This window comes from Oryx dammah, unplaced genomic scaffold (genome assembly GCF_014754425.2).
Source record: "Oryx dammah isolate SB20612 unplaced genomic scaffold, SCBI_Odam_1.1 HiC_scaffold_12, whole genome shotgun sequence".
Taxonomy (NCBI): Eukaryota; Metazoa; Chordata; class Mammalia; order Artiodactyla; family Bovidae; genus Oryx; species Oryx dammah.
Genome location: NW_024070196.1, coordinates 14193729 through 14216327, shown reverse-complemented (window position 1 = coordinate 14216327; position 22599 = coordinate 14193729). Strand labels below are relative to the sequence as shown.

Below are 22599 nucleotides of genomic sequence, written 5' to 3'. Positions count from 1 at the left end.
GATAGTATACATGTTTCAATGCCATTCTCCCAAATCATCCCACCCTCTCCCTCTCCCTCAGAGTCCAAAAGTCCGCTCTTTAAATTTAAATAAACAGATTAAATTTGAAAAAAAAAAAAAAAGAACCAGTTCCTTGTCTTATTTTGTCTAAGTTTTTCTGATTTTAATTTCAGTGATTTCTGTTCTTGCCTTTATTTTTTCCTTTCTTCTGCTTACTTTGAATTTATTTTGCTCTTCTTTTTCTAGGCTTCTGAAATGGAAGCTTAGATTTGAGACTATTCCCCTTTTTTGAAACTAAGCATTCAAGTAAGAAGAAAAAAAAATTTTTTTACAAGGGAGGAAATGCACAGAGAACTTGAATTTTTAACTTGTAAATAGCAGGGGCCGGGGGAAAGGCAATTTTAAATGATGGCATAAATACATGTACAAACACCAAGCAGACACAGAGTCACCCACTGATATGAGTTGGTGACCAAACATGAGGGAGATGCATTGGAACTTTACTTAATACTTTTCTTTAATTGAAATCCACTCATGTGGCAAATGACCTAAGTAAGAGAATTCTGAAAAAGATGTATATGTGATCATCAGTATCTAGCGTTGGAAACGCCCATTCTTAAGATACTCACAAACTCAATACTGTTTTATTGTTGTCATGTAGTAACCAGACTTACTTTCCTAGGTTTTCACAAAATAAAATGAGCATGGGATAAAGACAGGCTCAGCATATTCCTCCTGTGTTCTTGATAAACCTAATAAAATCCTTTTTGTTACCATTCAAGGCCAAAATGTTGAAAGAGTCCTAGCTCTTTGGCATCGTTTGTCCTCTGGCAAGTATCTGTTTGCTCCACTCTGTTCAGCACAGCACATACCGTTCTAGCACACTAAATCCAATAGAGAGAATTTTCGGTGTAGACAACATGTATTTGCATATTTGAGATCAACTATCATGATGTTACATTATAGTATTTATTTCTGGGAACATGTTTAAAGAAGTATTTCCTTCTAGTGTTTTCATGACACTATTCCCTTTACCCTCCTCCTTATTAAAAAAAAACACACAGTGGATGATCCTTCTCTGACCCTTAGGCTTATGATCCTTCAGTATCAGAATACCTAACACTTGAACCCAGAGCTCAGATATATATACCAGGCACTGTATTAAACACCCTGCATACTCGATCTCATTTAATTCTTATGACATTATTATGATTATGTTAATATAACTATTATCTTACGACTATTGTTATAATTATTATAGTTCTTTCAACATTATTATAGGAATGTCATCCAAATATAAAGTTTGAATAATATAATAAAAAGATGAGGAAAAGACTGACTTCAAAGAAGTAAAGTAATTTGCCTGAATTCACACAAATATTAAGTTCTCGTACCTACATGAAATTCCAGACTTGCCTGACTCTCCAACCTACTCTAACTACACTAATTTTATATAATGCTATCAATTTCAGAACCAGCTGGAAGTTTTAGCCCATCAGCATTTGAAGAACAATAGACCTTTGTCCTTTGGCCACTAAATGGGCACTACTGTCCCTATACCTCAGTTTTCGGACGTTGTCTTTCTGTAGTTCCTCGCTTCCTTCCTCCCTGCTCCTAAACCTTGCTCAAAATGTTTCTTTGTCCCTGTGGTTAGATTACTGGGTTCAAAAATTCTGTTTCCTCTTCCTCCTTTAAGTATCTTTCCTCTGTAATTACCTCCACAGTATTCTCATACAGCTTTCATATGCTCATATGAGAAACTCACTCATAGTATAAATGTCTATGTTAAGAAAGACAGGTGTCATTTTAGAGGTAATTTTATTGTTTGTTTTGCTACTTGTTTTTCTTAAATTATTGTCAGCCTTCAAGATTCACATATTCAGTATATTTTTAGGGTTTCTAAACCAAGATCCAAGATATTTACCTGTAGAGTGAAGAAATACTCTGAATATTAAATAAATGTTATATGCTTTCTTCTTAATGTCAATATTAAATATCTGTTCATAAGTATTTGTTCAGTGTCTGTATGTCAGTGTCTGTTACCCTAGACATTAACTTTTTACTTCCACATCATCTTTTTCTGGTAAAAGTGTTTTTTAAATATAAAAAATAAGTTTCTTGATATAGTAATACACAGATTCACTTTCTAAAAAAATAAAAATACAAACTAAAAAGAATTAGGAAATACACACCAACAACAATCACTTTCAATACTTTTATGATTATCCTTCCAATGTTTCATTCATGTTTTTCAACTTGTTTTTTCAGTTAACACTATATAATAAACACTCTTCTACACTAATGGTTGTTGAAGATAAATAATAGTTCACTGTGTGGGTGTACAATAGCTTTAAAATCACACTTTCTATGTTGGACTCACTACTGCTGGCTTTTTGCAGTAACAGGTGAAGACCACAACAAACATCATTTGTGTATTTTTCTGTTCATATATCCTTAGATGGTTCCTTATAGTTTCACAAACAGTATTTCTAATGGGCTGGGGGGCATTTTTCCACATCTCAATTTAAAAATTATCATTTGATCAGTTAAAAGTTTGCAGGCTATAGATTCAAAGGAGAGCTCTGCTGTTTGAAATTCAACATAATCAACAGTTTGCTCAAATCTTAACTCTTGAAAAGTGTGTCTCCACTATTCAATACATACTGATAGAATACTGGATATGGGGATACAAAGATGAATAAGAGCCTGTGCAGGGCAGATAACAATTTACAGCAGTACGATTTTCTATTGAGTAGAACACGATGTTCTTGATAATCTGCAGCAGATCCGTGCCCAAGACCCACAGGCTATGTTGAGGACAGTGGAAGGCGTAACCACTGGAGATTATTCGAAATGTTTCTCAAGGAGAAAGAAATGTACAGCAGTCTGTACATTTTAATATTTAGTGGTTGCGAAAAAGATACAGCCCATGGCCTCTCTTATCTATCGATTATCTATGACTCTCATCTATGACTCTCATTCACATGGTGATGGACAGTTTGCTTATGTTTAGCATTAAATTCAGAGAAAATATCGTTTAACTCTGTAAGAGAAGTAGAAGGAATTTAAAAATGATTCATATAGCTAACGTGTAGACAAAAAAAATTACACTAACGGGCCCTTTTGTTTAGACAAAACATAAGAGACGTCAACTGGGATAACTAAACCATCTTCAACACATTGGCGTCACACCTATAAGCGGCGGCAGTGAAAGTGTTAAGGCCTGCACAGGCCTCTATACTGCAGTAGGCGGCGCAAAACCTGGGCAAGTTTTCCGGGAGTGCCGCAGATCCCTGCCAAGCAGAGCAGACCAGGCGCCGGTGGACAGTGAGCCGTTAAGAACGCCTGGAAGACAGCGCTCGCGTCATGTCGGGAAGCCGACGCACCAACCTACGTCTCCAGTCTCTCCCTCGAGGCCCCGCCCATTCCTTACCCAAGAGCTCTCTGGGGCCTCGGAGGAGGCGTGGCCCAGGGCAAGGAGGGGAGAATGCGCATGCGCACTTGGAGCCCAGTCATGTAGCCAACTATCAATCTCGCGAGTGTTGATAGTCGGTGGCGTAGGTAGCAGACCTGAATGCTGGCGAGATAGATGATATCTACCAGAGGAAGAAGAGGAGGCAGCTAAGCCCGTTCCCAGTCTCCGTCCCTCCTTTGCTTTCCTTTCTTTTTCCCTCAACCCTCCGCCCTCCTGTGAATCAGCCCGCTTTCCCTGACCTCAGTGACCCGAGTGGCCCCGCCCACTCTCGTCGACGTGATTCCCGCCGTGGGGTAAAGCGCCGGTCGAACCCGGAGCCCCGCGGAAGAGGAGGGCGACAAGAGGGGGAGGTTGCTGGGCCTGGTTTGGGCTCGTCGCCGAGCCGCGGCGCAGGGGGCTTTCGGATAGTCCTCTCGCTTCTCCATCTGCTCGTTGCGACGCAGCCACCCAGGCCTAGGCCTCCTCCTCCTCCTCCCTGCCGGACCCGGCCTCTGGCAGCAGCGGGTGACGCAGACGGAACATCATGTCGTCCGCGGCCGACCCTCCGCCACCCCCGCCTCCCGAGAGCGCGCCTTCCAAGCCCGCAGCCTCGGCCGCCGGCAGCGGGAGCAACAGCAGCAACAAAGGCGGCCCCGAGGGCGTCGCAGCCCAGGCGGCTCCCTCCGTGGCCAGTGCCGGCCCCGCGGACTCGGAGATGGAGGTGAGGGCGGCTCGTGGTGTGGAAAGAGGGCAGGATGGGGAGGAGGAACTGGTTCCCTCGCCTCTGTACTAGTGATGAGACGCAGAGCCAAACTTCACCCCTTCGCACTCCAACTCGGCCTCAGACCGTTTGGGTCGGAAATGATGCTTTCTCCCTTGCGCTTAAGCTATCCAGGCAACCTCAAGTGGATTTCTGGCACTTCACGTTTATATTATTTGTCTCTTTGGCGAACCGTGCCAAATCCTCGAACGCTCTTATTAGACACATGTTCTTGATTACTGAGGCCGAGTGAGGATCTACCCCCCTTTTTTTTTTTTAAAGCTGGACTCCCATAATTCCCTCGCGCATCTCTGAATCTCGATTTTACTTTCCGCTAAACTTGGGGAGAGGGCGAGGGAAATTTCCCTCTAGATACGGGGGTAGACAGGCGGGGTGGGGAAGGCATTTAAAAGCAGCGCATCCGAGAACTTGGGCCTCCTTTTCTTCATCCCGTTCTTTGCGGGGGCGGTATCTGTTTCGCAGAAACAATGGCGAGGGCTGGATGGCCGAGGGCGCAGTGGGGATAAGCAGGGCACAGCTGCTCCCTCGGAGGGAGAGCAGGCTCCTCCCAGGCACTGTTCCATGGGGAAGGGAAGCGACCAAGGCGGCAGCAGCTGTCTTGAACCCCCATTTCATTTTGTAGGGGGAGTGATGGATGGATGGATTAAAGAATTAGTGAGTGAGGGGCGGTTAGTTTGCTTACAGACCAGCGCATTTCCTCTTTGGGGGCCTTGGCCTTATTTTGAAAATTGGTACCGTTCTCTATGGCTCCCTACCTTCTGGGCTGGGGCTAGTGGGTCAGGGAATGGTAACAGTACTGCGAGGGTGGAGAGATTGGGGAACTGCCAGGCGGGTCTTTTGGGTGTGCTCCAAGGTTTTGCGATGTCTGGGAACAAAGTGTTGCTTGCCCCTTCCAATTTTATTCTTGGCCTTCGATCTGTTTTGAGATATTTTATAGTCGCAACCCAGAGATTTCTGGAATTTTACCATCCTTGGATATATTGAGCAAAGGTAATACTGCTCTGAAAGGGAATGTTGCTGCAGAATTAACACGATAAGGAAATGGTAGGGCAGTTTACCATAGAGCATTTGGCTCAGTAGTTTTATTTGGGTGCTGTACTAAGTCATAAGTCAGTTCAGTGGAGTCCTACTCTCTGCAACCAGCGACCTTATCTAGGGTGAGGTAACGTGTTATTAGTTTTTGAAAGAACTTTAAGGTAAGGGTGGGTTTTGGTGGAATAGGACCTCTGGTATTCTATAGCTTTCAGCGACTTGAAATTTATTTTCAGTTCATGTCAGTGTTGCTTGTTTTCTTTTTCTTTAGGTTTTAAATGATTGTTTTGAATTGCTAGGGTTAACTTGGATTCCCGCTTCCTTGTTTAAGGGGGTTTGAAAAGTTTGACACTGAAAGCAGTTGTGTTAAATACGCAGTTCTCAGGACTTCCCAGGTGGCGCTAGCGGTAAAGAACCCGCCTGCCAGTGCAAGAGACAAAAGAGACGCGGGTTCGATCCCTGGGTTGGGAAGATCCCCTGGAGGAGAGGCATGGCAACCCACTCCAGTGTTCTTGCCTGAAGTATCCCATGGACGGAAGAGCCTGGCGCGCTACAAAGAGCCTGGCGAGGTGGCAGAGTCAGACAAGGCTGAAGCGACTGAGCATGCACTGCACTTCTTTGCAAATTGCTGTCCACTGTTGTCAGCCTCTCAAAAGAGGCTGTCGTTCAAATTTTGGAGTAGCAACCAAAGTCTCAGTCTCACTAGAAGTGTTAAGGAAATATCAGAAAGCAGAATAATTTAAAGCCTAAACTAAATGTTTTGCCTTTCAGTTGCTGTTTTTAAGGTAAAGTGGAATTAGAGTTTAACTATGGATTTTAATGTAACAAGTACCAGCTGACTGTCAGTAGTATTTTTGCCAAATGGGGAAATTGAGTCTTATTGTAAGTAGAATCTGTGATAGAACCCACATCTGGCTCTGAAGCTGACCCTTCCCCGAATATCTTTCCCTGTCATATTTTTACCAAAAATGTGTTGTTTAACAATTTCATTTATTGAAAAATGGCTTCATTATTTTTCCCCTTCTCAGGATAGTAACATCAGTGATTTTATCTTTTACCAGTCTTTTCACTGACTAGTTTTTGTTTTTTCCTTCATATAATAGTATGTTTTTTGTTTGTTTGTTTGTTTCTTTTTAAGCTGCATTTTTCCAAAATCTTTCTGACAAAGCCCACTTTCCTAGGAACATTAGTTAGCTTTCCTATGTATTCGGTTATTATCATTATTTTTGCTTGGTATAGTTAGGTCATGGGAGCAGTCACATTTTTTCATTAGTATGATCTTTTTGGCAACCTGAATGGGGCCTGTCTTGGTTCATTCTCATTTCTCATACCTACCTGGACTGATAGGTAGGTACACTATATACCAATAGCCATATGACCTCAAGAGTCCTAAACCCAAATCTTTTGCCTGTTTTAGTTAAGACTGTGAAAGAAATAATGACTGCTATTGGAAAGCACATCTTGACCTTTTTTAGGATATATTCGACTTTTCATGGTATCCCAGTACCGTTTTGTGAATTATTCTAGGTAGGTGGCTTTTGTCACTTTTACTCTGGAGACTAGAGATTGTGATGATCTTAAGCTTAGTTACACAAGTTCGTAAAGGTCTTAGCACTGAAGTTAGACTTGAATTTGGGTCATTTGATCTCTTATATTAGTGCTGTACCAGGCCCATCCCCTCATCTTTTTAATCATAGGTAAGAGATCCAACCAGTCCATTCTGAAGGAGATCAGCAGTGGAATTTCTTTGGAAGGAATGATGCTAAAGCTGAAACTCCAGTACTTTGGCCACCTCATGGCGAAGAGTTGACTCATTGGAAAAGACTCTGATTCTGGGAGGGATTGGGGGCAGGAGGAGAAGGGGACGACAGAGGATAAGATGGCTGGATGGCATCACTGACTCGATGGACATGAGTCTGAGTGAACTCCGGGAGTTGGTGATGGATAGGGAGGCCTGGTGTGCTGCAATTCATGGGGTCACAAAGAGTTGAACACGACTGAGCAACTGAACTGAGCTTTGGTATAGTATGTAGCACCACAGATCACTACATCTTTAATGAAAATTGTACTTTTCACCAGCTGTTCTTGTGTTCTTTTAATGGATGAGCGAACTTTGCAGTGAAGTTGGTGCTGTTTTTTTGGTTTTTGTGACTTTCTGAATGTCAGGGTGAATAAATTTGTAAAAATAGCACATTTATTATCAGTTGATTAAAAATTGATTACCTTGATTATCAAGGAATCAAACTAGTTAAAGTATTCACTTTAGGGTGCATGATGAATTTTTTTAATGTTTTAGAAGATGAAAATCAGGGTGACTGTGACTTCCCAGGTATACATTTGGGTAGTACTACAGTAGATACTGCAGTTTTATTAAAAGGGAACATTTCCTTCACAGTTTATATTGTTCAATTTGGCTTTATAATTTTTCATTAGAAAACAACACAGATTTGCTTTAAGTATTTTTGTTCTAGGATGTTGGAGATAATAACCTTGTGCTTTAATCTTGGTGGTGGGCATGAGGTTTACGTATTTGGGTTAAGTGAATTGTTATTATTGTCGTATTTTGCATCAAGGTGTCCTATCAGATAGGATGGCAGCCATTAAGGTATCTAGGAAGTTCAGGACAGGAGTGTATTGTGTTTTGGGCTGAAATCAGTGTAATAATGATATGTTGAGTATTCTTGAAGAACAAACCGTGGTTTTTCCCTCTTACCAGGAAGTATTTGACAATGCATCTCCTGGAAAGCAAAAAGAAATCCAAGAACCAGATCCCACCTATGAAGAAAAAATGGTATGTTCTAGATATATGAATAGAGTCATAATAGCTTTTTATTAGGTGATTAAATTTACTAAAGTTGAGGCACAGATATCTAATTTAAATATGTGTAACATGGAGTACTGTAACTATTTTTATCTTACTCGACTTAAACTTGATTAAAGCAAATTAAGATGTATTTCATGAGTTCATGTAGTATGTAAATATGTGGATTATATTAATACTCCTTTTTAGATTTAACATTGGGAGTGAGATGAGTTAAAAGACAAGAGAAGTAACTATTCAAAATGTGTTTATTCTGCATCTGTCTAGCATTGTACTCTCCTGGTTATAAAGCGAGTAATGCATGTATAATTTATAATAACATATACAATATATAATGAGCTTCCCAGGTGGTTCAGTGGGTAAAGAATCTATCTGCAATGCAGGAGACACAGATTCGATCACTGGTTAGGGAACATCCCCTGGAGGAGAGCATGGCAACCCACTCCAGTGATCTTGCCTGGAGAATCTCATGGACAGAGGAACGGACAGACCATAGGGTTGCAGAGTCTGACATGACTGAAGCAACTGAGCACGCTCTCATGCACATATGCATACAATATATAATACAAAAATATATAGTAATAATACTTCTTGCCCTACAAAAGAGAATATGAATATTATACTTGCAAAAGATCCAGCTCACATTTCACATCCTCTTGCGAATCTTTATTTTACTATGAGTTAACCATTACCTACAAAGAGCTTAGAATTTAAGTTTAGATTAAATAATGACTAACAGTGAATGAATAGTATGTACTGGGCCCTCTTCTATGTGCTTTATATAGATTAAACTTACTTAATTTTTTTTAAATCTTAAAAAGTTAAAGTGTAAGAATATCATCACTGCACAATACAGTATCCTCCTTAAGAGTGGAAACAGTGTCTTCAGCATCCAGAATAGTATCTGGCACATAGAATACTGATTTTAACAAGTATTACTTTCCCCTTGTTCTTTGACTTTCTCATCAATATCAGCAAATATTTTTGAAATTTCTAAAAATGGCTTCAAAGTCCTGAAAGTTTGCATATATGTATCTGTATACATATATATAATGTGCATAATGTATATTGTAATATGTAAAGTATAAGTGATGTATTACTCTATATGATTTCTATTATGTTTTGAATATATACATTTTGTGTATATCTGTAACTATCCTGTCACCTTTCTTTGCTGTCACTCTTACTTGAAGAAAATATGTTTTTCCATTTTTACTTTTCCCGTTCATTCTTCTAAACCTTCACAACTTAGATTCTGTCATTAACACTATATTAGTGAGTCTCTACTTGATCTTAGCCAAAAGGCTGAGAAGTGATGTACTAGTAACTTTAATGGACAATTCTTTGGCTTAGTTTTAGTTTCATTCTCCTTATTCATACTTGTATTTGACCCCGTTGGCCACTCCACAAATTTTTTTCTTGCCTTGAGAGAACTTTTTGCTTTGATGATACCTTATTTACTTGATTATTCATTTGTCCTTCATTACATTTTGAATATTTGTTCTTGGACAGTTTTAGCATTGTCACTGGTTTTCATCTGCCACTTTTAAATGAGTACTTCTGAATATTTATCTCTGGCTCAGATGCCTCCAATCATTGTATTTTCATTTGCTTGTTGAACATTTAAATCCCTTTGGTAAGTCTTACTTAGGAGTATCTGAAGTTGATTTGATTATCTCTTTCCCACACAGTTATGTAGTGTTCTCTCAATGAATGAAAGTTTTTCTTAATAAATACCCAAGCTGTTTGTAACAGTGTGTCATAGTTTTAATAGTCTTGGCAGATTTAACTTCATAAATATTTCTTTTATCTTTTCCCCATCACCCTAGTTGATTATTGTTCTGTTGCATGAATTATTTCATTGGCATCTTCATTTGGCTCGTTTCTCATGATCTAGCTTCTTCCAGATCTGTTTTTGTAAAGTCTGTGACACTGATCTGATTATATAATGGAGGTTTTCAGTGGTTCTTTACAATGCTTCTCATCTCCACAGCTCCCTTTATTGCAATTTTTTTCTCACTTCCTACAAATTTTTCAGTCTCCTGCTTTAATTTCCTGTTTCAAAATCATGACCTTGACAAGCAGTTTTCTTCTGAGCAGACTCCTTATCGTCTGTTAGATCCTATTCATAGGTAAGTCTTAGACTACCTATGATCCTATTCATAGGTAAGTCATAGAATCAGTGAGAGAATTTTGGAAATTATGAAATCTTCTGTAGAGCTTTGGTGAAGTTTATACTTCGTTCTTTAAGGTAGTAGTCTCAGACTTGACCTTGTAGAAGATAACAAAGATTTTGGATATTTCTGATCTAATGGATCATTCTTAAACCCAAGATGCCAGGTACTGCTTGAGAAAACTAAAGTGATTGTGCTGATTGGTACCGGAATAAATTTATGGTTTTCACTTTCTTTGGCTTTCACTGTTACTTCTAACAGTCCTATTTAGCCATTCTCAGACTTTGCCACTCGGATTAAGTTTCTGCTTCTTTTCTGTCACGTTCTCACTTTCAGTCTTCCTCCACAAAGAACTGCAGGCCCATCATCAGTTTATTTCCAGACATGTATGGCTTCAGCTATCCTGGTCATTTTCTTAGAGAAAGATGCTTTTTCCAAGGCGATTGATTTTAACCTTTCCGTTAATTTTACGATACATTTTTTTTTTTTTTAGATTCTTGATCTTATTGTTTCTGCTCTTTAGGAAGTAGTTTTTCTCCTTACACCTCTTATTTTAAGTATAGTTGATTTATAATGTGTTTATCTCTGCTATACAGAAGAGTGATTCAGTTTAACATATATATACACAGTCTTTTAAATATTCTTTTCTGTTATGATTTATTTGAGGGAAGTTGGATATAGTTCCCTGTGTTATACAGTAGGACCTTTGATGTTTATCCATTCTAAATGTAATACTTTGCAACTATCAACTCCAAATTCTCAGTGCATCCCTCTCCTCCCCTCCTCTGCCTTGGCAACCACAAGTCAGGTCTCTGTGTCTGTTTTGTAGATAGGTTCATTTTCTTTACACCTCTTTTGTCATTTTTATCTTAACCTTTTCATTTTTCAAGCAATGAGGTCTTTGCCTGTTAATCTCCTTAAACCTTTGCTACAGTTCTGAAAGCTTACTCTGTAAATGTTCGAAACTCCTTGTTTTTTTGCAACACTTTGTAACTCCACCACTACTTGAATCAGTGAGAGAATTTTGGAAATTAGGAAATCTTTTGTAGAGCTTTAGTGAAGTTTATACTTCGTTCTTTTAGGTAGTAGTCTCAGACTTGACCTTGTAGAAGATAACAAAGATATTGGGTATTTCTGATCTAATGGATCATGAATCACTGTTTGACATCTAGAACCATTAAAGGATCTTGAGCACTAGAGAGGTGTGATAAGGTCTAAGAATTGGGAGGACTACTCCCTTCTCTGTGAAACATCATCTCTGTTGGCATTTTCCTAATCATCCTGCTTAAAATTTAAAATTTGGTGCTATTCCCACTTTCCATGCGTTCTTACTGTGCTTTATTTTTATTTCTGAGTTTTTGTTTTCTGACAGTCTTCATAATTTACTTGTTATGTTTTATTTTCAGTATTGTCCTGTAATGAAAACTTCATAGAGAAACAAAATACTTTTTCTGGTCTGCACACAAAAGTATTTTTTAAATTGAAAAGACATTTAGGAAGGAAATGTTGATTTGAAGATGTTTTTAAAGAAGAGAATATATATTCAGTGATTTGAGTACTGTAGAGTAACTTTGGCTTTAAAATATCTTACACTCTGACCTATCTGAATTTATTTCTGGAGCTTATTTATCTTGATCCAAGCATAATTACAATAATAGAATAGTCTTTTTTAAATAGCATCATCTTCTCATTGCATGTTTTGGTTTTTCTTTTACTATATATGTATTAGAAATGAAATGGTGCAAAATACGTATATATGGATCTCAGGTCAGTACTTTAAAACAGAAACGACTGAAGCTTGTCGTTGGTAGGACATTACTGAGGAGAAACATGGTGACAGCCTGTTGTTAGTGGCGTGGACTGGGCTACATTTGTAATCCAGTGAAACCCTGTCACTAGGTGCCTTCAGTGTCAAATTGCGCTTCAGTTTTACACTGGTGTGATGTTTAGAAATTATGTTTTCACTTAAAAAAAAAAAGCACATTAGACTACCTCTGGTGTTTGCTAGGTAAAATGTTTTGTGATTCATTGTAAAGTTGACATTTTAAACATTTATGGGTAGAGATACTGAATAACAGGCTTCTCTGTTTATTGAACTCTTGTCTTCTTGTTTCTCCTTATTTAAAATCAAAGTATTGATGTGTCTGTAAAAAGTCTGTTGTCTAAAGGCTCTAGATTTCTATTGTTCATTTTTATAAGAACTTGATTTCAAGGTCTTAAGTTTTTTTGGTCTTCCCTTCTTTTTGTGTGATAATAGGAAACACTCAAAACCACAGATGTTAGATATAAAAATAAGAAATGGTATTAAGAACTACATAGGGTTAATGAATATTTCATGAACTTAATAGATGTTTTTCAAGCCTGATAGGTTTTTAAAATTTGGCACAACATTTTTCCCTCTTCTGAATAAGTACACCTGTATTGCAGTGTCTTTATTTTTTTATTTGATATTTTTTCTTCAACTACATTCAAGTATCACTAACACACAGTAATTTTATATTTTTAATTCAGGGAGTTTTGGCAAATAGTTGAGGCCATTTAGACACCGTACAATCGCAATGTAGACAGTTCTGTCATCCCCCAGACGTTTGCTCCTGCTCTCATCCCTGACACTTCAGCTCTCTTTTCTGAGAAATCACTACTTAGAATTTCATACAGAAAGTCACTGTTTGGAATTTGGGTCGTATAGTGTGTAGTTGCATGCTTGCTTGCTTTTACATAGTATCATACTTTTGAATCTCATCCATGTTGTTGCATGTAGCAGGAGTTCCTTTTTATTGCTGAGATTGTCATATGGAGACATGTTGAAATTTTGATTTCTGAATTTGTATTGATACTTTGATAAAATGTATTTTCACATTTCTTCCAGCAAACTGACCGGGCAAATAGATTTGAGTATTTATTAAAGCAGACAGAACTGTTTGCACATTTCATTCAGCCTGCTGCTCAGAAGACTCCAACCTCACCTTTGAAGATGAAACCGGGGCGCCCACGAATAAAAAAGGATGAGAAACAGAACTTGCTATCAGTTGGCGAGTGAGTAATAGTTGATACTTAATATCTGAACCAGACTTATTTTAGATAGTCTTCATTAGAAGCACAAAATCATTTTATTAAAAAAATAGTTATAGTGCTCTTATTTATTTGTCCCAGTTGGCTTGGCGGGATATAGGCATACATGTATAAATAAATACAAATAGGCATAATGCTTTATTTTTATATTGATTGAGTAGGGAATTCAGATGTTACCTTCTCCTTGGAGTGGAAACAAATGCAAAGGTTAAGTGGCCTACTTAATATCGTCTAGAAGGAATTAGAATAATCTGACTTTGAACTTAGATCTGGCTTGGGGCATTCTCTAATCTCCTAAACCACGTACGTGGATTGAGAGTACTGCTGTTATCTGAAGTCTGTGCTTGTTTATAGATAGTATGATAATTTATGTCATGGTAGTCTACTTAAAATTTCTGTTATAAACTTAGTTTCTTTATATAAAAGGAAATGTCAAGTTGTATGATGCCACCTTTAGGTGGTGGTGCAAAATATGTAAAGTAATTCTTACATGTTGAATTTATAGATTCTTTCTTAGAATTTGTGCTGGTTGGATAACTTAAAGATGTTTGGTGGTAGTTTAGTTGCTAAGTTGTGTCCTACTCTTGGGATCGCATGGACTGTAGCCTGCCAGGCTCCTTTCTGTCCATGGGATTTTCCAGGCAAGAATGCTGGGGTGGGTTGCAATTTCCTCTCCAGGGGATCTTTCCAACCTAGGACTCAAACCTGGGTCTCCTGCATTGCAGGCGTATTCTTTACCAACTGAGCCATGAGGGAAGCCCTAACTGAGATGTTTGGTTAGTAATAATGAATTTAGGGCAACCTCATTGCTTGAAAGTAACCATTAATTGAAGTAACAAAGCATATGCCAACTTTTATCTTTAGTTTAACAACCATAATAATCTGTCATCTTGATAGTATATTATGAAGGAGATTTTATTTTTTAAAAAAAGAGCAAAGTTAACTTTCTCTCTTGGTTTATGGAGAGTAACTTGGGGTTGAGGGGTAGATCTTTGAATTAAATTTTCATAAAATTGGAATGCAGAGAAACACAAGAAGTAAACACATACGACCAGCAAGAAGGGACTTCCCAGGTGGTCCAGTGGCCAAGACTCCACACCCCCGATGCAGAGGGGCTGGGGTCCACTCCTGGTCAGGAAACTAGATCCCACATGCCGCCCTAAGAGTTTGCGTGCCACAGCAAAGATCAGAGATCCTACATGTCACAGCCAAGATCCGGTGCAGCCAGATAAATATGGGAAAAAAAAAAAAAAACCTACTAAAAAAAAAATCCTTGGATTTTTATTGCGTTTGCTTTTATTTCTGAGGAATGTTTCTCTATCTGGGAAGGCTGATTATCTTTCCCACAAAGCATGTAGTTTTAATAGAAATCAAGCAATAATTTAGATATAGAGATCACAAGAGTGGAATATAATCTACTGTTTTCTAATTTAAATGAAAGTATTTGTTGAAAGTATACAGGTATAAGTGGAAACTTGAAAACTGCGGAGTAAGTAGTTTTACTAACCTGAGTCCTTTAGAGATTAGGAAATCTGGCAATATTATAGCTACAAAAAATTAGTTTTTAAGAGACTATATCTGACTCTGTTGGGATGTAAAATCTGGGCATGTGTATTTAAAAAGCTTCAAGTAATTCTGATGAATCTCTAGTTAAAGAGTCATTGCCTTAAGCCCTAAGTCTCTGTTCTGCAAATTCTGCAGCTTTTGGTGAAAGTTGTAGTTTTTAAAATGTGATTTCTGGGGGAACTATTTTTGGGGTGGGAGCAAAATACTTCACATTAAAATATAAACTATGAGGTTTTTCTTACTGCATATTTCATTGAAATTAGATGATCACATTTATATTTATCAGGTTCTGGTTAACCTAAGGTATTACTCTATAGTCTTAATTTACATGCCTTTTAAGATACTGTGAAATATTGGTCAGCCTCTTGACTACTATGTTGAAAGCTGGTAATTAAAGCCAAGACTCAAATCGCTTGATTTTATTTTAAACTTGGCAGCTATCGACACCGAAGAACAGAGCAAGAAGAAGATGAAGAATTATTAACAGAAAGCTCCAAAGCAACCAATGTTTGCACTCGGTTTGAAGACTCTCCATCATGTATGTTATATATATTTAATTACTTAATCTTTAAAACATCCCCTTGTAGCCTTTGGTTAATGTTGGGGTTTTTCTTGGCTATAATTTATAAAGGGAATTTTAAGTAATCTTTGAAATTTGATTGTGAAATGAACTTCAGATACTTTTTTGGCTAGAAGTGATAGTATATCATGATAGTGATGCTGTATTTCAAAAGGACATAAATCACCATTGTGCTTGATGTTTCCTGAATGTATATGTAAAAATGGGAATGGAATTTGCCATATATTTGCCCTAGAGAAGAAAGATGTGTAGGAAAAGGTAGTTATTAAAGGCTTTTTGTTACTCATCTCCTGATTTTGTCTTTGTTTTAAAGTTTATAAATGGTTTTCCAAAAGAAAACATGGTTAACCAGGTTTAGGTTTTATTTATATATAATCTTGGGTTTCCCAAGTGGCATTAGTGGTAGAGAGTCTGCCTGCCAGTGCAAGAGACTGACCCATGGGTTCGATCCCTGGGTCAGGAGATCCCCTGGAGGAGGGCATGGCAACCACTCTGGTATTCTTGCCTGGAGAGTCCCATGGACAGAGGACAGTCCATGTAGCCGTGGCAAGCTACAGTCCGTGAAGTTGCAGAGTCGGATACGACTGAAGCGACATAGCATGCGTGCATGTATAATCTTGGTTGTCTGGTGGCACAGTTTTCTTTATTGAGCCCAGTAATTTTTTTTCCCCCTGATCTTTCTCTTTCTCACTTGATGACAAGTTTGTATGATCATAGTGGTTGTGAGCAAAAGAAAAATTTATAGTAGTACAGGATTTATAATTTGGATTGGATGTTTTAATAGTTAACTGGCATCTTGAACTCTTAGCAGACTAAACTTCAAGGAGGATAGGATCTGGTTAGAAATGCATTAGTCTGGTTAAAGTGTGTATCTCCAGATTTTTTCTTTTGGTTACAGAGTACCCAGTTTTCATTTCTTACTATGAAGCTAGAGGCCAGAGCCAGATTTGTGGGGCAGAGAGAAAGGAAATTTGAAGTATTTGAGTTGACTCTTTCTCACATTCTTACAGTGTAACCAGTTTTCCTAGTGTTGACTAACATTGCATCTCAGAGCAGTGTTTTCAAAAGGGATGGAATATAGAATATACATGTATTTTTTTTTTAAGTTGGGTTATTTGTGATCCATATACTTAGTAATTATTTTGGGATGGGAAATGTAAACCCTGAAAAATACTGTTTCTCTTTGTAGGACCTCTTGGAAAAGCAAAGTAAGGAAGGGTAAAGGAAAAACAATCTTTTATTAATGATTTTTACTTATTTCCCCTTTGTTAAGAGAAAAACACAGTCCCCAGTGAACCTCTGTTTTGGTCATCAGGGAAGGTGAAAACTCTTGGTTAGAAAAACTTGTGCTGACATTGAGAAAGGAAATAGGCTAGAGAGTCTCTAGGACCCATATGTGGTAAACCTAAGGACTAAGCGGCTGGGGCGCTCCGAGGCCTTCTGTCGTGTTTCTTGTCTTCCATATCCGTCTGCTCCTTCCCTGCTCCACACCACAACAGCTACCTTTCCTGACTTGGAACTTGCCACATTCCCGTTCTTAAAACCTAATGAAGAAGGCACAGTCAAAATAAACGTGTGTAGGCCCAAGTTAAACCTCTGAGTGTCAAATGAAGGAGGGGCCGCCCACCTGTATTTCTTGTCTTTAAAGTGTGCGTGTCATTTTTCTTTTGTTCTTAGATGTCAAATGGGGTAAACTGAGAGATTATCAAGTCCGAGGATTAAATTGGCTCATTTCTTTGTATGAGAATGGCATCAATGGTATCCTTGCAGATGAAATGGTATGTGTTTGGTAGCTTTTGTAGAAGTCCACGTTTTATAATTTAAAACCTTGTACACCATTTAGATTTATAAAAGTTAAGACTTGTAAGATATAGTTTATTGATTATACTGTAGACTGTTAGCAAGCTAATCCTGTGTCACACTAATAATTAGCTCAATTTAGTTGCCTGAGTGGGATCTATATCTATACTTCAATTGTGAGGAATTATTATCTATGAAAGTGTAACAAATTTAAAAATAATACGTTTTGAGAAGCATGCCTTTGGTTGACTTTTGTAATATGATTTGGCCATCTCCCCTTGCTCCCCCCACTTCTGTGAGACACAGGGGGTATTAGTTGTACATCATCAATAAATATTTTCTCAGTGATGGCACCTTGTACAGTTCTATCTTGTAAAACATTATATCTTGTTTACTATTTACTAGTTATGTAGTGAATGTTTTAAGTTTCTCTATAGCTACAGTGCTAAGACAATTGCTTGGAGAAAGTAATGGAGTCAAAAGAAATTGGCCTCAGTTCTAGCTCTGCTGGGTGACCCTGGGGAAGCTTATATCTGAGCTCTTTGGGGGTGGTAATGGTACATCCTTCACAGACTGGTTAAATGCCATAACACTTGTCCTCTTGACACAGGTCAAGTTTCTTCTGTTTGTTTGGTGTATATACAGCTTTTCTTTTAAATGTTTCTGTACCAGTCAGGAAATAATAAATACAGGAGTCTGTTTTGTTCCGTGTTTCATAGCGTTGTGGTTATTTTCTCTTTCAGGGCTTGGGAAAGACGCTTCAAACAATTTCTCTTCTTGGGTACATGAAACACTATCGAAACATTCCTGGTCCTCACATGGTTTTGGTGCCTAAGTCTACGTTACACAACTGGATGAGTGAATTCAAGAGATGGGTACCAACACTTAGGTCTGTTTGTTTAATAGGAGATAAAGAACAGAGGGTGAGTTTCTCATATTTCATTACATTGTTGATATTAAAATAATTTGAACTTAGGTTTGGAGAAAGGGGATAACTAGAGGAGGAATAAAAGAAGAGAAAGGGTCCCAATAATAAGCCTGGTCTTCAGAATTATTAGTTATTTGTAAGTGGACTATTATCTTGATGGCTAAGATTCATACTGGGGAAAAAGGAATTGTAGACTGTAGAAAGCTGTAAGAATATAGTTTGTTTCGCCTGCTTTTGGGGTGTGGTTATAAAATTGAAGGCTTTATTCCCATTCTAGAACAGTTTCTTCATAATAATGTAAGTAGTAAAAATGTAAATAGTAACTTGACAAGTTGGTATCATATCTATCAAAATAAGTTAAAATATTGATCAGTTGACACATCCTTTTTGGGAGAGGAAATGGAAATAATGAGGGCTTCCCTGGTGGCACAGTGGTAAAGAATCTGCCTGTCTATGCAGGAGACATGGGTTGATCCTTGAGTCAGGAAGATGCCCTGGAGAAGGAAATGGCGACCCACTCCATATTCTTGCCTTGGACAGAGGAGCCTTGTGGGTTACAGTCCATGGCAACTTAGTGACTAAAATAGCACCAACAACAATGGAAATAATTGACACTATTAAGAATATAAAATTTGGATTAAAAAATGGACTCATACTGTATTGAAGGACTATGTATTAAATTTTGTTTTCCCTTCATTCTGCTATCAGTATGACTCTAGATTTCTTTTCTCCCTTTTTAGCCACTTTGGGTATTTTAAGTTTCAGAATCCTTACTATGCTTTGAAACCCAGTGGTTTAACCAGTCTTTGCTTTAGTTTTTTCACCTGTAAAATGAGAAAATTCATAGCAATGTCTTAATAGATCTGTAAACTTAAAATGAATGAAAATGCTTACTGCAAACTAGTCCTTAGTCCTTATCTATCTTTATGTCAGAGAACTCTTTATCCTTTTCTAAACCTGTGTCCAAAAAATTTCAACACTTAGTGGAATTGTGGAAAGAAGACATTTTAAGAATTCATCTATTAACTTTTGCACCAAATAATTTTGTCAGTTATTTATTACATGGCTGTGACATAGGATTAATGAAGTTACTTTGAGCTAGTTCTGGCTGCTTGTGTACTATAGGTAACTCTTAATTCTTTTTTAGTATTCCGCCCCCTGCCCATGCTCTTGTTATCAATAAATTTAATGTATAGTTTATTTCTGCATGATGGAATTTTTTTCTTTTGTTAAACAGGCTGCTTTTGTCAGAGATGTTTTGTTACCAGGAGAATGGGATGTATGTGTAACTTCTTATGAAATGCTTATTAAAGAGAAGTCTGTTTTCAAAAAATTTAATTGGAGGTACTTAGTTATTGATGAAGCTCACAGGATCAAAAATGAAAAATCCAAGGTAATTTGATATTTGTGCCTTCGTTTAGAATTTGATCCATATGCAGACTATTCATTCTGATGATGAATTTGGTTCTTTCAGTTGTCAGAAATAGTGAGGGAATTCAAGACTACAAATCGGCTATTATTAACTGGAACACCTCTTCAAAACAACTTGCATGAACTTTGGTCACTTCTTAATTTTTTGTTACCAGATGTCTTTAATTCAGCTGATGTAAGTACTCCTTACTATTTTCTGGTTGGAGTAGTTTTTTGATACTTAATGTTTTTGTAATAGAACTGGCCTGCTTCAAGAAACATACAAACTTATATAGAAAGAGATCAGAATTTTGGTTACCAGAGGTGGGAACCAGGGGAGAAGCAGAATTGGATGAAGGCAGTTAAAGGGTGCAGAGTTTATTGTACTTATTTATCTTCCACTTATAAGATTATTAAGTATTTAAGATGTACAACATGATAAATGTAACACTGCTGCATGTTATATATGAAAATTGTTAAGAGTAAATAGTTACTAAAAGTAAATAACAATCCATCCTAAAGTTCTCTTCACAGTATTTTTTCTGTTTATCAAAAATGGTATATCTGTATTAAATGATGGATGTTCTTTAAACATTGTCATTGCACTGTACACTTCAAACCTTATCTAGAGCTGTCAGTTTATCTTGGTAAAACCAGAAGAATTAAAGGATTTGGCCTACCTTTTCGTACTGCTTGAGATAATCGTTACTTTTCACACGTTTAGGTAGGTAGCCTCCTGTAACCTACCAAGTTTTGTTTGCATCCTGAGAATTTACATTTGTGCCTTTGATTTCAGTCTCATTTTTGAAGTCAAGGCTTGTTCTCTCTGGAATGTCATAAATTCGCATTCTTATTGGGTGGTCACGTTGGCCTGACACTGCTCTAGGTGGACTGCTTTAGTTCTTAAGGTGGTGCTCAGGCTATTCCCCAAGGGAATTTGGGGACTTCCTGTTGCCTGAGTTTTAAGTCCCCAGGATGGCCTCTTCCCAGGATGGCCTTCAAATTTGGTGAAGTCTGTCTAGCCATATTTTCTATGGTCTAACAAGCATGGAGACTAATCCTTACCTTTGATAGGTTATTTGTGGTGATAGAAATAGTTAATTAATTAATTGAACTTTTGGTTGTATTTAGCAAAATGTACATTATGTCGACAGTCTATGCAATTAGTAATTTTGGTTTTCTGTCAGGCTCGACTTCATTTTTGAACCTTTGCTCCCATTTCTGGAGTGTGTGTGTGTGTGTGTGTATGGCTTTGAAGAGCTTATTCAAATAAGTTCCCAAAAGGTGTTAATTTTGATTGGGTGTGTTATGTAAGGATCATTTTAAGAGTAGATTTTATTATTTTTACGTTTTAAAGTTTTTTTGAGAAGGTTGTATTATTGAAAGGCAATTTAATTAGTGTCAGCTAGCTACTTTAGTTCTGTCTTAACTTATTTTAATTTTTATTTTTGAGATAATTTTTCTTAGCACATTGATGTGTTTATTTGCTTAATGATCTCTGTTAAAACTTTGTTTTAGTTAACACAATTCTAAGATTATGTTTACTAATTAAGCAAATACAGTTAATGCTTGAACAATAGAAGTGGGTGGGTCCACATGCACAGATTTTTTTTCGGTAGTAAATACTAAGTTCTGCATGATATGCAGTGGTTAAGCTGACTATAAGTTACATGTGGATTTTCAGTTGCATGGAGTGTTGGTGCTCCTAACCTCTGTGTTGTTCAAGGGCCAGCTGTATATAATAAACATGCTAAAGAGGTAAAGCTAGGGAAACGGTCCTTGTCAAATCCTACCCAAATACTAATGAAATGTCAGTATTCTCAATTTTACTTTTAGTAAGTGTAACGAAAATTGACATTGCTCTAGAAACCTTGTGTTTAAGGTATATGAGTGGTCTTAGCAAACTGTAAAGTGGTTTTAACTTAACATTTTCTGAAACTGAAGCATATTTTTTTTTCAGGAATATTGATTTTCATATCTACAAAACTGTCTCCAGTTACTTTCTTTTCACTTTGAAACTTGTCGTTTTGATGTTTAGGAAATACATGATTCTAAAATGAATTGCTAACAATAACACAAATTAAAAGGAACTAAATGATTTTTGCAGTTCACAGTTCAAATATTAAATTAATTTAGAAGTTGTTATATGCTATATAACCTAGCATAATAAGGTATTTGCAGTTACTATTATGGCTGTGAATTTGAGCGAACTGGGAGGTAGTGAAGGCCAGGAGGCTTGACGTGCTGCCAACCATGGGATCGCAAAGAGTTGGACACGCCTTAGTGACTGAACACACATAAAGTTAATCTTAATGTATTTTTTGTTTGTTAATCTAGGACTTTGATTCCTGGTTTGATACAAATAATTGCCTTGGGGATCAAAAGCTAGTTGAGAGGCTTCATATGGTAAGTATTTTGGAGTAGGGTTAAAAAAGCATGTTTCTAATGGGAAAAATGATACAGATGTAGATTATTTTTCTGTTAACCAAAAGCACAGTGTCTTTAGAGTCAAATCTGTTTGAATCTGCCCACTTTAGTACTTATTCTTATGATGCGAGGAGGTGGTAATGTATGGCAGTTTTAGTCTTAGAGCCTAGGGTGAAATTCTAACTTAGTGAATTAATTAATTAATCCCTTAGGGTTAACGAACAGTGAGGGAAACAGGAGTTGCATAAGAACTTAAATATGAACAAGTTTTGGAAGCTTTAGTTCTGTTTACCTGCCATAGGAGAATCTAACAGATTTGCTTCCGAAAGGCTAAAGGTCCATCTGTTGTTCTTAAATCAATTGATTGTGTACAAGCAACTGCTAATAGTGCAATGTGAACAGAGTTGATGTTTTTGCTCTGAAATACAGCTTTGTTCCTTCCTGTGAAGATTCACAAGTGAAAGTTGGTAGGAAGATAGAAATTTCTCTAACAGACCCCAGGTTATAATACCCGGACCAGCAGGATAGAGCATGTAAGCATGACATACAAGGCC

General features: G+C 37.5%; 1 protein-coding gene across 1 annotated transcript in view; it reads left to right on the top strand.

The window, feature by feature from the left end:
• The first annotated feature begins 3302 nt into the window (after window positions 1–3302).
• Window positions 3303–22599, top strand: part of SMARCA5 (SWI/SNF related, matrix associated, actin dependent regulator of chromatin, subfamily a, member 5) — a 38087-nt gene continuing 18790 nt past the window's right edge. Inside the window, exons 1-9 of the mRNA XM_040250448.1 lie at window positions 3303–4175; window positions 7984–8058; window positions 13132–13298; window positions 15338–15438; window positions 17158–17258; window positions 18024–18203; window positions 19446–19601; window positions 19683–19814; window positions 21956–22024. Coding sequence (XP_040106382.1) covers window positions 3999–4175; window positions 7984–8058; window positions 13132–13298; window positions 15338–15438; window positions 17158–17258; window positions 18024–18203; window positions 19446–19601; window positions 19683–19814; window positions 21956–22024 — 1158 coding nt within the window. The 5' untranslated portion in view covers window positions 3303–3998. The remainder of the gene's footprint in view (window positions 4176–7983; window positions 8059–13131; window positions 13299–15337; window positions 15439–17157; window positions 17259–18023; window positions 18204–19445; window positions 19602–19682; window positions 19815–21955; window positions 22025–22599) is intronic.